Source organism: Nilaparvata lugens, chromosome 9, assembly GCF_014356525.2.
Source record: "Nilaparvata lugens isolate BPH chromosome 9, ASM1435652v1, whole genome shotgun sequence".
In the NCBI taxonomy this organism is placed as follows: Eukaryota; Metazoa; Arthropoda; class Insecta; order Hemiptera; family Delphacidae; genus Nilaparvata; species Nilaparvata lugens.
Window position 1 is genome coordinate 25,366,190 of NC_052512.1, and position 17,186 is coordinate 25,383,375.

At 35.0% G+C, this 17,186-nt stretch overlaps 1 protein-coding gene across 2 annotated transcripts in view; it reads left to right on the top strand.

Annotated features, from left to right (window-relative positions):
* The first annotated feature begins 8,895 nt into the window (after positions 1-8,895).
* LOC111058008 (ATP-dependent Clp protease ATP-binding subunit clpX-like, mitochondrial) overlaps positions 8,896-17,186 on the top strand; it is a 30,935-nt gene continuing 22,644 nt past the window's right edge. Inside the window, exons 1-5 of one of the 2 annotated variants that reach the window (XM_039435692.1) lie at positions 8,896-9,023; positions 10,167-10,262; positions 11,819-12,100; positions 14,229-14,374; positions 16,836-16,995. In XM_039435692.1, coding sequence (XP_039291626.1) covers positions 10,187-10,262; positions 11,819-12,100; positions 14,229-14,374; positions 16,836-16,995 — 664 coding nt within the window. In that variant the 5' untranslated portion in view covers positions 8,896-9,023; positions 10,167-10,186. Of the gene's footprint in view, positions 9,024-10,166; positions 10,263-11,818; positions 12,101-14,228; positions 14,375-16,835; positions 17,041-17,186 lie in introns of both variants that reach the window. The other variant, XM_039435691.1, reaches the window with a different exon arrangement.

The window sequence follows — 17,186 nt, forward strand, 5'->3', positions numbered from 1 at the left end:
GAAGACCATTTCAAAAAGATGGTTCTACTGGAATTAATCAGGATTAAAAATAACCCGGCTTATTTGCAACCGGAACTAAATACCTGATGGTCACCTTCAAAATGAATAATTACATCAGTGGTCGCCAAACAGTCGATCGCGAGCTACCGGTAGCTCGTGGGGTAGTTTTTGGTAGCTCACAGAAATGCTCGTGCAAAAGAATGTCGTCCAGTATGATTATAAACACTTTCCCAGTCTGAAGAAAATCAATGACGAGAAAAATCCTCCACAGCACCGCAGCAATAACCAAGAATACGTTACAACTTTCAGACTTGAACAACAGTTTGATCAACGATTTCAAGATTTTAAAAGCATATCATCAACTCTCTTTTGTAGATATCTAAGCAGAAAATTTCTCAGTTTGTGTATTAAAACATTTTGTTGCAGATCAGGCTTCAGTTGAAATGGAATTTGTGGATTTTCATAATTATATGTCTCTCAGATCACTCTACAACTGGAAATATTTGGCCTCAAGTCCCCAAAGGAAAATATCCAAATATTATTCGAATTCCATTGAGGTTGAAAGCTATGTTCAGCTCTGTTTCTTGTGTGAAACATCTTTTCAAGTATGAAATTCACAAAAAAATGATATAGGATCAGCCTGACTGATAAACATTTTGACAACTGCATCAGAATGGCGGCTACAACGTACACTCCAAACGTCAAGAAAATACTTGATGACCAAAAAGAATTCCACTACTCTCATTGAAATGTACATTTCAACTTTTGTTATACTTTTTGCTATGAGATAAGTAGATTTCAACACTTGAAATATATCTTTATAGGCAATAAGTGTGAAAATTTCATTTTGCCTACAGTACTTTCTCCATTCTAATATTTCTTGGTAGCTCACTAGGAGATTTATAAATGCTATTCTAGCTCACAGTCTCATAAGTTTGGCGACCATTGAATTACATCAATAGCCCAGTCAATGAACCAGTCCAAAGAAGCAGTTTCGATCCGAAAATTGAATAACAGCAGAATTTCCCACCATCGATAGAACCCTCCCAGAGGGTCATTCTCCCAAAAGTCCCAAGAAATCCCCATGGAGCTTCCCCCTAGCCTCCTAAAACATGAAAAATGCAGGTAATCACGGGAAATCAATTATCTCTGTAACCATTGATCGGAAACAGTTCTATCATACGTCATTAGATTCCTTACATTATGGACTACAATATTAGTTATATTCATTTTTTCAATAAAATAAACTGTTTTCTTGATAAAATAATATAAATATTGAAAAATTTAGGGGGTTTGCGATTTGATTGTTTTGTTTACTTCAATTAACTTCGAAGAAAGTAATGTTGAAGAAAAATGAGACTAATAATTAATTTAGCCACTTTCATTTCAAATCCATTGATGTATATTGTTATGTATTTGCGATTCGATTTGGCTCATATTTATTTAATATTACTTTCTTCGAAGTTGATCGAAGAAAACAAAAAAATCAAATCGCAAACCCCCTAAAGTTTTACATATATATTATGTTTTATCAAGAAAACTGTTCGTTTTATTGAAAAAATGAATATAACTGATATAGTGGTCCATAATCTAAGGAATCTAATGACATATAATAGCATTATTTCTGATCAATGGTTACAGAGATAATTGATTTCCCGTGATTTCCTGCATTTTTCAACTTTGAGGGGGGCTAGGGGGTAAAGCTCCAAGGGGATTTCTTGGGACTTTTGGGAGAATGACCCTCTGGGAGGATTCTATTCTATCGATGGTGAAAGATTCAGCTTTTATTTAATTTTCGGATCGAAAAAACCTTTATTTCTGGGCTATAAAAACAAATTATATCCACTTCAAAAATCACAAATTATTTATTAAAAAATATTACAGTTTCTGCTGCTTAAAAATTTTTTGTGGATTGAGCGGTATGGCTTCAGCTGCAAAATCAGCAAAAAATGAATATTGAGAATATTACTTATAACCAAGATGAATTTATGTTTTATTATGTAAAATACATTATATCTATCATATTTTTAATTGTACTTGCATCATATCCTGCATAATATCACAATTTTTATACTGGGTCAAAGTCACCCCAAGTTTAACCTAAAAATGACCTTGTTGTATGACCTCACCATTTGAACTACTATGGATATTCCAATTGAAATATAATAAAAAGGCAAAAATAAAATGTACTCGCCGTTATCATAATTATTTAAGGAATGAGTTTTCTAATGAGAAGTTTTCAGACAACAAAATCACAAGATGAAGCAAGCAATTAGGTTTTATGTCGATAATTTAACTAATATATCGAGATTCGACAAGATATCGATTGTAGAACCTCGATAATGATCAGGGCTACGGATATCAATGTTGAACATCTATTTCGGATAACATAGATCGGAGATAAACTGATTTGAATATTTTTCCGCGAGGTGGGACAAAGTCACCCCGGTCGACGGTACCTCAGACACTTGCAACTCATACCTTGTTATATGCAGACGACACACTTCTCTCTATGCTCATCCAAATGTGCAAGCTATAATATAGAAGATACAGTGGTCTCTTGTTAAATGAAAATAAGACCTATTTTCTGTCTCCAAGTCTAAAGATATCCCTAAAATGCATTCTGAGCCAGTTGAGTTTCTGAGCCCAGTTAAGATGATAAATTGACATGAAAATCACATAATTTTAAATTATATTTCAGACAGGTTTTCCAGAGTAATTCATTTATTAAAGCAACTATAGGATATTGTTACTGAAAAGTATTTTAGAAATTCTTATTAAATAAATAAATAAGTTTATTTGTTTAAAGCGTTAACTCATACAAAGAGTTGCTTTTACATTAACAATATTTAACTTTTTACATGCTATTTAAATAATTGCATAACACATGGATAGATAACAATACTAATATTTAATTTCAAGTGTCCAACAAATTTTAAATTTTTACATGCTAATAAAATAATTGCATAACACATGGATAGATAACATATCAATAGATATTAATATTAAGTTCATTTTAACTATCCATAATAATATGACGATAAAACAAAAAATAGTGCATCAAAACAGGTCTAATAACAATAGAAGTGACAATTAAAACAAACAATTGAATTATCTGGCATTTCAACTTTAATCTTCAACCTGTTGTGTCCATTATTAATTCCCTAATTCTAACCGCATTTCGTGTATAGCTATATAAGTTTTTAATTTTCTCTGTGCTAAAATTTGACAATAGTACATTGGTCTTCGACATTGACTACATTTTGAATATATTTTTCAAGTAGATTGCCTCCTTGCGTCTGCATACATAGGGCAGCGCACTAAGAAGTGTGATACTCTTTCGTCTTCTCGCAAATTACAGATTGGGCACAATTCAGTGCAGTCTATCAAAATACTTTTATTGTCTACAAATAAATACATCGAAAGTGTGGAAGCTAAAGGTAATTGAGTTACACATCTGACCCAGGTATAGACTGTTTGAAGCAGAAGTTGTTCGCCTAGAGTTAAGTCAGGGTTCAACGTTTTATATGCCGGGCATGAGACCGATTCTAATGCTCTTATTCTGTCTGCTTCATGAAGAGCAATAGCGTGCTTGGAAATCACTTCCCACATTTTACTCTCAATTTAATTGTACCGTCATTACCAAGTTTTTTAAACTGCGTAGATGCGACAGCGATTTGTTCGTTTAATTGATGCACCCAGTTAAACTTGTTTTTATCCAGCAAGCGCTGGTTGTTATTTGAGATAATATATATTTCTACCAGTCTCCTGAAGAATATTTTCGGGTACCTATGATTTGGCATTTTCATTAACTTGATAAGCCATATCAAGTTTCTGTAGAATATTATATTCGCCATCTTAATTTTTCCTGATTCAAGCCGTACTGCCAACTAGCCGTTCTTCTATTCAGGAGGAGAAGCCTCTTGAAAAAGTGAAGTTGTATCTTCTCAATCTGCTCGAGACAGCTCAGTCCCCAGACTTCAGAGCCATAAATGGCCATCGGTGAAACTACTGCGCTGAATAGTTTCACTTTACTGTCCCATGTAACCGATCGAGCTCTGCTTAAAACATTCATCGTAGCGGCCGTCGCGCATCTAGCCCTCGATATCGTTGACGCGCAGTTCCCTCCAAAACGACCAGATGAGCTAAACTCTACACCTAAATACTTGTAGTTCTTGGTTATCTCTATTTCCCCGCCTGAGTAATGGAAAGGCCTCAATCTTCTCATTCTCCCCTTATGGAACGGAACTATCTTAGTTTTTGAAACATTCATTTTCAACTTCAGCTCACTGCAATAATTCTCCAGACATCTCAATTTATTTCTCATGTCGGGGACGCTATCAACTAGTAAAACGATATCGTCCGCATAGAGGAGGGTAAGAATATAATTTTCCTCGTTGACAGGGATGCCGTGCAAACCTCTGCTTCTGAAATAGGTGTCTATATCGTATAGGTACAGAGAGAACAAAAGTGGACTGACTGAGTCACCCTTCCAGACGCCTTTCTCAACTGGGACTGTATGACCGCCTATCACTAAACCAGCATCACTGTACAGCCCACTCAAAAGCCTCACTATTTTACTGCTTATTCCGAGGCTTCCCAGTTTATGCCAAAGGTGGTAGTGGGGGACAGAGTCGAACGCAGCCTCAAAATTGACAAATAATGCGAACAGGACCTTTTTCTTGTGTTCTACTTGCTGATATATTATTGAATTCAATGTAAATATATTATCTACACAGCGTCTTCTTTTCGAAATCCGCATTGGCCTTCCGGGAGAATGTTTCCGACTTCTATCCAACTCATCAACCGATTTTCTACGATTTTGGTAAATATCTTCACCAAAGAATTTATCAAAGCGATTATCCAATAATTGAAAGGCTCTTTAGGGTCGCCTTTCTTGTGCAACATGATAATTAATATTTTCGACCAATCAGTTGGAAATTTTTCCTTCGTGAAAATGCAATTTAACAGCCTTAATATATATTCTTTCCATCTATCCGGGATAGCCTTATAGAATTCGTAGCTGATTCCATCGGTGCCAGGGGCTTTTTTGGGTTTCATGGAATGGAGCACACAGAGTGTAATTATTCATCATACGTAATCTCTATATCTAAAATAGGGCGTGAAACATCGTGAAAAAAGGCGGAGAAATCAATTCAGCTGAGTACTTCCTATTTAAAAAAATCTATCCATATCTGATCGTTTATGTTATTCTGTGCGAATGGCCTACTATTAAAAAAAATCTGACAGCTGCCCAAAACTCCTTTGAATTGCCTATTTTTGAAATTTTATTTTTCATTTCATTGAAATAATCATTTTTTTGTTCTTTAATAGCAGTTTATACGATTTCTTTTGCATCAAATATGTATTCAAATTTTCCTCACTGAAATTGCTATTTCTCATAATTCTGTATATTTTTCGGAGGCCCCTCTTTGCATCAATGCACTGCTTATCGTACCATGCTTTGTTTTTGAAATTAAAAGAACTGTTAGAAATCCTTATCACACCTAAATTCTCAGCCTCCTCTTTGACAGCTGTTACTAGGTTATCGTAGCAATCATCGATATTACGACAAGGGTTATCTAATCGGATTGACGACTGCATTGACATTTTGTACAAGTAGTCTTCTTTTTCGGCTAACCACACCAATCTGCTCGAATTGTCTTGTAACCCCCCCTTCCCCATCCTTAATCCTACTGACGCCTAATCTAGTTTCAAACAGAAGTGGAAAGTGGTCCGATGACAGTATGAAGTCTGATACAGTAATATCTTTTATTATCTGTAAATAGTTCAAGTTTACCCAAACCAAGTCTATAGTGCTTTTACCGTTTCTATTAAGAAAAGTAAAGTTTCCTGGTGAATCATTTCTAGCTCTACCATTCAGCAAACAGAATAAGTTTTTTTGCATCACATTAATAATAGTTTTCTACCTAATCCATTTACCATTTTATCACAAGATAGTCTCAATTCTTATAGGTCTGTGTACTGAAATACATCGCTATTATAGGGATAATTAAGATCGCCTATTCTGCAATTGAATCACCTCCTATTATTACTGGTATCTCATCAATAAGTTTGGAGTTGTTCCTCAAGAAATTATTCAGTAACTCTAAGTCAGTAGTCATATTTTCTAATCTCAAGTAAACAAGTCCTATGATTATTGTTAGAGAAGGACTCACAGTTCTGATTTGAATAAAAATAAATGTATCATTACTCTCCATTATCTGACATTGAACCCTTTTAATCATAAACAAGAGCCCACCCCTCGCTCTACCAAAAGTATAGTCCTTTATAGCATTTTCTAGATCAATTTATAATCAGAGAAGTTAATTGATAAACGTATGTCTTTGTGGGCGCAAGTTTCGCTTATTCCTACTACATTAAAACTGTTAAATATTTTAGATTGTTCAGCGTCTATGCTAGAAACATCATTTATTAAATGGCAATTCCAGAAAATAATATTTAGAAATTGTGAATTACCTTTTTCGCCATGGGTTGAATTATTAACACTCCTACCGTTCGAATTTTCCTGCTATGCACTTTTCCCTGGGTTGCTGCCCTGCGTTTTCCGTCCTTTGCTTCTTTTGATGACGCCCTGGCTCAGCTACTGCTCCGCCCAGCTCCGTCGGTTTTCCGGTCGTCAGCGCGTTACCTCTCGATGGACCCGGATCCGGAGACCTGGAAGCGGCCAATGCTGTTTGGAGATTTTCTCGCTCCTCTGGAGAGTTATCGGTTACCGCTGGGGGATTGTTGATAACTTCCGGACACTCGGCTCCTCCTCAAACAGGTTGTCGTAACAGGGTCCAAAACTTCCGCATTGTGAACCTCTGCCCCTCAGAATTTTTCCCACCCGTTGGCGGGGGACTGTTCATCCGTTGACTACGCTGTTGAGCGCTCTGCTTCGGTAAGTCATTTCGATCCAGTTCGTGTTTGGAATAGGGTTTTCCGTTGACGATCAGCTTGTCCAATTTAATTAAGGAAAGCCTTCGAACCGCGTGCTTTGGGTTGATACAAGAACGGTTTTAATTCGTCTCTGGTGCGTCTTGTACACTCAGCATAGTCCTCAGAAACACTCACTGGAATGCCCTTCAGATTATTTTAAAGTCCCTAGTATACCTCCATCTTCTTTTTCCAGTTGTTAAATTTCACGATTATAGGCCTAGTTTCCCGTCCCCTTCTCCCCAAGCGGTGTGACCTCTCTATATCATAGATTCCCAGTTTGACTTTCATAACATTCTTTAATAATAAGTTCGGTTTTATTCCAGTCTTCACTGTCCTCATCACGCAAGTTGAAAAACAGCAAACTGTTTCTCCTAGAATAATTTTCCAAGCGAACTAATTCTGATGAGTGACGATTATTTTCTATTTCTAAAAATTTGCACTTTTCAGTCACTTATCTAATTCACCTCCTATCGACTGAACAATGTTTTTCAGTTCTAGTATCGATTCACGAATATCACTTTTTAGTTCTTGGAACTTCGCGTCTAACAAAGAATTAACTTTATCGAACACACTTTTGAAAAACTGTTCACTTTCGACGGAATTATCCATTTTAATTAGTTTAATTTAGTAGAGAATCCTAAGTAATAGAGTAAAAGAGATTCACTCAGTTGACACGAGCCCGAACCGGCACAAAGATAACGGAGCAACAACAAAAATCAACCGATCGCCACGACTACTGGCTCGCAACTTGAGCAAAGAAATGCTTATTTTGATTTTACTTTTCTTGCCCTATTACCATAGGTAAGGAAAGTATTGCTTCCAAAAAAAATTGAAGTACCCCAATTTCTAAATTTCTATACGTTTCAAGGTCCCCTGAGCCCAAAAAAGTGGTTTTTGGGTATTGGTCTGTATGTGTGTGTGTGTGTCTGTGTACACGATATCTCATCTCCCAGTTAACGGAATGATTTGAAATTTGGAACGTAAGGTCCTTAAACTATAAGGATCCGGCACGAACAATTTTGATCAAATGAAATTCAAGAGGGCGGCTAAAATTATGCCAAAAACAGGTTTCATTGCAATTTTCTCAAAAACGGCTCTAACGATTTTGATCACATTTATACCTAAAGCAGATAAGCTCTATCAACTGCCACAAGTCTCATATCTGTGAAAATTTCAGGAGCTCCGCCCATCTGTGCAAAGTTTGATTTTAGATTTCCATTTATCATGCTTCAGATACAATTTAAACGAAAAAATTTAAGTGGAAGAGATTGAGCATGAAAATCTTTACAATTAATGTCCAGTAACATTTTCACCTAAAATTGAAAATTAACTCAAAAATTGAGAATATGTAATTATTTAAATGCAAACTTGGAAAGAGTTGATAGTAAACGCGTTGTGTGTCTCCAGCTTTATTGTCCTGTCGCACGATAAGCTGGCTCAGATCATTGAATAATAGACTTGAGATGCGCGTAAACACTAGCGTCAGGTGATCAATTTTGAAATTACGGTACATCATGTGATAGATTACGAGTATTAACGGAGGTAGTGGTTTCACTCGTTTACTTACGAGTACCGTATAAGGGAAATTTTCATAATGGCAAGGAAAGTTGTGTGAGTGCGCCACACCATATTATTTCAGATTATTATCATAAATATGGTCCATTAATATATATGGTAATAGCAAACACATTCATAGAATCCTATTATTACGGAAAAAAATCAATCAGTAATAACCAATTCAGGTTATCTTGATCACTGCCGGCCGGTCTACTGTTCATAACTACCTACCACCTATAGTTATTATTATTATGATACAACTTTCCTCGTGTAACTACTGTAGATTATATTACCATAGAGAAACAATAGCATAAGCTATTATTTCTCTATGATAATACTAAATTCATATCAAGTCTCGCTTGTTAAATGTTGTTTATTTCAAGTTTAAGCTACCAGCTGATTAAATTTAGTTAAAGCTTTTATACTGTGCAAACGGCTCTTGTGAGTCAACAACAACACAAAATCATGGTTTAAACATAAACAGGAAATTATTCTTTTAACAGCAACAGAAAAATCCAGAAACAGTGAGTCTTTCTAATAAGTAGCCTACATTATTATTAACGAGTACATGGTAGACCTACAGTAATATAAATAGGGAGTAGTATAACATAATTTTGTAACTACTACCGTACCTACCTTTTAAGCTGCGTTTACACTAATAGATTTTATTAGATTAAACATAACTTATCATATAGATATAGGTACATGATGAACAAAGCCTAAGGTGTATGTGTTTGTAAAGTTCTGTTCAATCTAATAGAATCTATAAGGATTAAGTTATTAAAATTTTAATACCTTGGTGTAAACGCAGCTTAAGAGCTCCTATCTAGTCAAATGTTGAAAAAAGTTTCAAAAGAAATTTAATTTTTTAATTTTAATAACAATAATATAATAATAATTTTTATTTCCAATATGATGTGTAAAAAAGAACAAAAAACAATATTATATAAAATAATATTAATTACACTGTATGCATAGTTGAGTGATAAAAAAGTCTGTAAATAGCTAATGTAAAAAAAACAAACAAAATATCACTTCTACACACACAAACATCTGAAAGGAAATAATTAGGTACTCCGGAGGCAAAGGCCTATATGAGAGTCCCAGCATAAAAAATAAACCAGAAACACACTTAAGCTAATAATTAGCTTACACCTAAGGAAATAATTAGGTACTCCGGAGGCAAAGGCCTATATGAGAGTCCCAGCATAAAAAAATAAACCAGAAACACACTTAAGCTGCTTTTACACCAAAGCTATTAACAAAATGTTAATAACTTAAGCCTTATAGATTCCATGAGATTGAACATAACTTATCATACACATGATGATCATATGTGTTTGTCAAGTTCCGTTCAGTCTAATAGAATCTATAAGGATTAATTTATTAACATTTTGTTAATAACTTTGGTGTGAACGCGGCTTTATAATTTGTATATGAACAAAAAGATAATAATGAACTGAGGTAAACTTATGTATTATTTACATTGAAATATTCAATGTTTGATTTAATTTGTTATTTTATGGAAAGCATCAAGTTAACGTAAAGTAATATAGTCCTAAAGGGAAATTGTGAAATGAATCGCCCTACCATAGATTCTAGGCTGTTTAATATTAATTTTACTGCTGGTTAAGTTTGAATTTAATAATTTTTTTTTGTATTTATAGATTGATGAAAAACTAGTGTAATGAGCAGTGTAAGATGTGCATTGGCGGCTGGAAGGTTGTTGCTACCAAAAACCAGTGATAACAAGGTTCATAAAAGTGAGTAAAGAATTATTTTTTTAAAATATAAGCTTACTTTTTTCAGTACGTAGCTCACCTTGATTTGTTATTTTTCAAGTGTAATTTACCAATTGTAAATTGCTTGTGGACACTACTGAGATACTGACAGTCTGGAGTGAATCTTAATGTAGGAACTGTTTTATGCTATAGTGAGGTCACGTTTGAAATCATTGCCCGGGCTGCACAAAAGCCTGTTAAATTTTTATCATAATTAAATGCCACAAGAATCAATCAGAAAAGACTGGTTTGAAAAAAAGGCTTTTCTGATCGGTTCTCGTAGAATTTTATCAAGGTTAACATTTTATGCAACATTGTTTGCAATCCTTGTCTGCCATTAGACAAAGGAGGTAAGTCTGTCCTTCTACACCGTTGCCAAACAGCCAGGCATGTTTGTTGGCTATTCACAAATGTAATGAACTACAATAAAATTTACTCTCAATTAGCCTATAAAAATTTATTTTCAAGTTAAATTATAAGAAATATATTATTTTGGGATTATCATAATTGAGAAGAATCAACAATAATTAATTTTATTAGACTTATGGTAGACCCTATATCTAGACCTATATCATAATTTATTAAATTTATATATTATAGCAAATGTAGGAATGACTTGGATCACAACTATCCCTCATAGAATGCACTAAAAATGAATCGTAGCAAGTATGATCTATGATTTATCCACTTTTCATTTCATTTCCTATCATCCATTGACCGTCCATGGAAGGATTATGTGGATTTGTCAATAAAGTTCTTGATTTACCAATAGCAGCCCATACAAGTAAGTCATTATGTGAAAGTTTACCTCCCCATACTTACTTTGCCCATAATTAATTCTAATCTCCTCAGCCGTGTACATTAACATATCTACATAATATGTGATGTGTAGTAGCATATCATATTATATTAAGCGAGCAATTTCTGTATTTATATATTTTTATATCTGGTTATTTATGTTCAACGGTTCTCGAAAACGGCTCTAACCATTTTCACGAAATTTGGAACATAGTAGGTTTATGATTTATAAAAATTCGATTGCACTAGGTCTCATTCTTGGGAAAACTCGCTGAACGACATTAAAAGGATAATTCATCCTTGGCTGAAACTGCTGTGGATAGTAAAAAAGTGAGTGAGCGAGTGAGTATGTGAAAAATCAAAATATCGAATCCCCGAAATTCATAAGATGACATATAGCCAGCTGTGAAATATAAACACGATCATTTTAGAGAATTGTGTTCTGTTTATCAATGAATAAAAATAACGAGCAAAGCTCGGTGCCCCTTGTTTTCCCCATATTCTACATGATATGTGATGTGTAGTAGCATTATCTACAGTAACTCTCTCTTTAACTGATCACTGAATTTTTTCCCTTGAGTTTCTTGAATTGTGCAGTAAGAGCATTATACAAGTCATGCACTGATTTTGAAACTGGAATCTCGCTATAGAAGTTCATTAAAATAAGACAAATTCTTAAAATTCCTTATTGAATCTATAGGCTAATTGATACTCTCTAAAAGTGGATCTTCTACTTGCAGGTACAGCCGCATGGTACCGGCTTCTCCGCGGTAACTATGGCAACCGTCATTTCCGCACCATCACATCAGCTGTCTCCTATTCGGAGGAGTTGGGCCGAGGAGGAGGACAATCCAACCCCCCTCCACCTCCACCCCCTTCCTCTTCAACCCCACCTCCTCCGCCCACGAGTGGCGGAGAAGGGGGTGTTGGTGAAGGAGGTAGTAAAACAGGTGGTGGGGGAAAGGACGGGCTGATCTGTCCCAAGTGCGGAGAGCCGTGTACCCATGTTGAGACGTTTGTTAGTAAGTATATCGATTAAAATAATGTTGTGATACGTAGTACAGTAGTAGGATATAAATCTGTATTTCGTTCGTTCGTGCAATGGCAAGGTAAGGTTGAAGGCAGAATTTTTGAAACTTAACATTAATTTTATCTCAGCTAACAAGCAATTAGAATTGGAACCGTTTTGGGCTTATAAGCATGTGGTACTTTTCTGTAAGTTTTATAATTCTGAATGATTAAATAAATAAATAAATAATTGTTATTGGTCATGTGGCTAAATGGTAGTTTGTAGAATAGTTATAATAAGGGTCACGACACGAGTTAGATGTGCGTCTTGAACATCTCACGAGTGCTTTATAGACCACTAGCTTACCCGGCCAACTTCGTACCGCAAAAAAATCAATGTATCTCATGTCACACTTGACTTTATTTGGTGAATCATGAAATTTATTTATTTAAAATCAATATGGTCTTCCTATGTGCTTGAAAGTACCGTTTTAATACCAGTAAACAATTTTATCATAGAGTGATGTGTTCATTACTGCTGGTAAGTTTAGATGCTAAATCATCACTACATGATCTTGAATCATGATGATCTTCCCGTTCTACGTTAGCCGCTCGGCCGACAATTTCGAAAACATAGTTCTGTAAAATGAATTAATATACTAGTAGTTCTGCGAACAGTAGACCTCGCTCATGAATACAACTTTCAATCTAATGAGAAGGGCCAGTACAGTAAGTACAGTATATTGTGAAGATTTAGCCGTGACTTTCATCTATTATTTTCTCCATTGAAAGTGCTAGAGACACTGTTTCCAGGGACACCGGACTTACTCAAATACATACTTTTTAATGAAAAAGACCAAGAAATTGTCAAAAAACCACAGATTTATTGATACTCAGAAAGACCGGTTTCGGTCATTATCAGAGTTTATCAGAGATTGACAATGGTGTAATTACCGAAACCGATATTTCTAAGTATCAATAAATCTGTGGTTTTTTGACAATTTCTTGGTCTTTTTAATTTAATATGAATAATTACCACAATATCAACTTCTCAACTACACAAAAAGGAAAAAAATTACCTTTTTACCTTTACATACAAATTTTTCTCTACAACTGCAGTACCTATTGGACTCTAATACAATAAAAAAATTTTTAAATAATTTATCCAATTAATTTGATAAATCAATTCAATAATAATAATAAGATGATTCAATTTAATTATTCTATGTAATCATAATAATTTATTTTATAATGATATATTATTAGAATAAAATAAAACAATATTAGTATTATCTGCAAAAATAATCTGGTAGGAACGAGAATTGAACCTGGGTCCCACAGTGTGACAGACCACGGTCTAACCGACTCGACCACCATGTGGTCGTAACAATAAAAAGTATGGGAATGATCTATTGCTGTATCTTCAAAGACACATCCTTTCTGGATTCAGGTTAGTTTGCAGTTTTTTAAATATTACAAAAAAACCAGAGGTTTTATCAAAAATCGTTACACATACGTTTCTGCGCCCTGTTTCAAAGAACTTGCATACCAAATTTGATCCAAATCGGACAATAACTGCGACTGTAACTGCGGTACAAACAAACAGACAAAAGCCGATCGAGTCGAAACTAAGACCTCAGGTTCGCTTCGGTCAATAATTATTATTAGCCCCCCTATTAAAATTTCTGGTCAGAAACCATCCCCAATATTCACACAACATATTCCCAAAGTTTCATGCCGTTCTGTCAAGTAGTTTTCGAGTTTATAGGGAACAAACAAACTAACACACAAACAGACATTCATTTTTTTATATATAGAGATATAAAACTGTTGTATACTTACACTATTTTATCTACGACCACTCAAGCAAAGTATATCATTGCTGACTTTTTGTAAGGTTAGAGATCAACCAACTAGCTTCTATGGTGAAAACATTGAAATTGCAATAGGCCTAGGTAAAAAGCTACTCAGAGAGCTCCCATCAGAGAGAAAAAAATGCACTGCAACCAACCTTGTTTCTGAAATGTACAAATAACTGTTATAGGCTTAATACAGTTTGTAAGATTGTATTGGTTGAGGATATCAATATAATAATGATTACTAGAATATAGATTAATAACATACTGCTTTGTCATTTTGCAGCATCATCAAGGTTCGTGAAATGTGAGAAGTGTCACCATTTCTTTGTGGTTCTTTCTGAACTTGACACAAAACGAAGTCTGAAAGACCATGGAAGAGAGGAACACAAGGGGGGACATATACGCAAACCACCCCCGCCTCCGAAAAAGGTGAATTTATCTATTTTTGTTAGGAACACCGCTGTTTTTTGATTACTCATAATTTCCATTGGTGCACGGAACCGAATCATCAATCCTTCATCACTCACTTATAAACAGTGACTCAAATCATAAATGCGAGTCTTGTAGTCTACGGTAGCTATCTTGGTTCCTGATTTGAATATGTTTTCTATGCTCTATCAGCATTAGATCCAGATCTGTTACATCCATCTATTTAAATTGAAGTATCTTCTAGCAATTATAGCAAAAAGACTGCACTCATTCAAGTATTACTATGATTGAATGATTATAATTGATGCATGTAATAATTTAGATATCTCGAAAACACAATTTTATTTAAAAAATCTGGGTTTTCCTCAACCAACATTATTTGATCTGTAAAAATCGGAAAATCACTTGAATTCCATTAAAATATAGAATTGAAGACGTGTTCTAGCACTAGCAGTAAGATATCCCAAAAATCAATTGAAAATACTGCAAAAACATTTTGCCGGCGGCGAGATTCGAACAGGCATTACTTCAAATTGAGTGGGCTAACCTACAATAAATTAGTGCAATTATTATTTAATTATTAAAATTCTGGTGTGAAAATAATGTAAATAAAAATAATAGAATACTTTGATAGGTCTACTTTAAAGTTCAATTACAAAGAATTACCAGTACAGTATCAGCCAAAATAAACAGTACTGAACTCTGGCTAGTTCGTTTATACAGTTCAATGGTTGTCCAGTTGTATCATGTGGGGAAAACCACCAATAATTTTGAATATTCTTCTCATTGACATATTGCTAATATTCAGTTTAAGAGAAGCTCGCATTAGGCTTATTTTCGGTGACTGTTGCAACAGTCTTGTGTGGTTTTCATTTGTACAGACAGTAGTTGGGTGACCTGAAAAGCACTTTCGCTGTGTCAAAACCTGACCTGTTCTTCAAAATTTTTCAAAAACACTCAGAATCACAGCATTACTAGGCGTAGGCGGGTTTTGTGGAAATGTTCCAGAAAATGTAAAGCAGTGTGTGACAAACTTCGTCCGTTTCCGTATGAGCGAAAATAATGATCTATAATAAATGTTCCTTTCCTCCACCTCCTGTCCAAAGTGCTTACTTTACTCCCTGGAACATAATACTAAAGTGTCACTTTTTCGCTCTCGGGAGGAAAAAACAGGAAAACTCACTAGAGCGTAAAAGTAACTCTATTTAAATAACATGGGGAGCATCTTTATTTTAAAAACGTATATTTGAAACTTAGACCAGTTATAGAATAGACACGCTGGGAAGTCTAGACTCTGAAGCCAACATCTAATGCCAAATCCACCCATCTTGACGTCACAACCAAGCTAACAACAATGCATTGAATAACAACAATGTAAGTTAAACACCACAAACACTTACACAACAAACTCAATAGAATTTCTTTACGATACGTAACGTCACTGTTGTGACGTCAAGATGGGTGGATTTGGCAGTAGATGTTTGCTTCATCGACTTTCTATATGAATATACAATGAGCCGTGTTTATTCTATAACTGGTCTAAGATTTGAAATAGGTTAGAAGGTCTAAGCTCAGATGAGGAAGCATATAGAGTAGACATTAAACCAACTAAATTCAATACCTCAACCAGACATTTGATCAATATATGAAATTTATGTTTGTATGCTAAAATTATTACAAACTTCATATCACTATACTGAAAAAATGTATAAATTTTTTTATTCCATGTTATTCAAAATACCAGCCAACGAATATTCCTCATTAACTAATCAGATTTGAAACGGGAACTTCATCATAGTTGTAGTTGTGGCGGCCATTGTTGTTACAACTTTTGCCAACAGATAGCGCATAGAGCACTGTCGGCGGAGAACTGTGATTACAAGCCTCCCAGCTGTTCTCATTTAAGATTATGTTGTAACACATTGTTTGGACACGTACGTTTTTAGAAATAATTTTATTTTCAGTTTTTATAAAAATGTAGGTGGAGGAAAACTTTTGTGTATATCACGAGTGAAAAAATGTTTTTTCTCCCTCAGAAAAATTGTTGCCCTCGGCTTCGCCTCGGTCTTCAAACTTTTCCCTCGGGGAGAAAAAACAGTACTTTTCACTCTAGATATACAAATAACTATTCTACAGTTGTTAACAAAAAATAACCCCAAATAAGAAAGAAGTAATGAACGCGAAGCCGTGGCAACAATCACCAATTGAATCAGCTGATCGAGAAGGCAACTACAGCTGATTCAGTTTCAGTACTGTTTATTTTGGCTGTGTGTAAGTACTAGTCATATAACTTACTAGTGCTAACTAGTAAGTACTAGTCATGAAAATTACTAGATATGATAGTACCCTTATTTTATTTTATTTTAGACACGAGTAGTTTTAGCTAAACTTGTGTCAAAATGAATTCATGAATTGGCAAGCTCACGTTAAGATAATTATGTTTTATTATTGTTTGTTTCAGATCTACGAATACCTGAACAAACACGTTGTGGGCCAAGAGCATGCCAAGAAAGTGCTGGCTGTGGCAGTTTACAACCACTACAAGCGCATCTACAACAATCTGCCTCCCTCCTCCTCCTCCTCCACCGCCTCCTCCTCAGCAGCTGCCGTCATGGACCAAGGTCATCATCATCATCATCATCATTACACGTCATTCACTCCGCGGGGTACGGCATGCATTCATGTCAAACTGTCAGCATTCTAGCAGGTGCTACAAATTGTAGCATTGTAGCAGATGCTGACAGTTTTAAGTGAATTGCCCTATAGGGTGGTAGGGGTTAGGTTGGGATTCGCAGTGAGCATGTTGTCTATC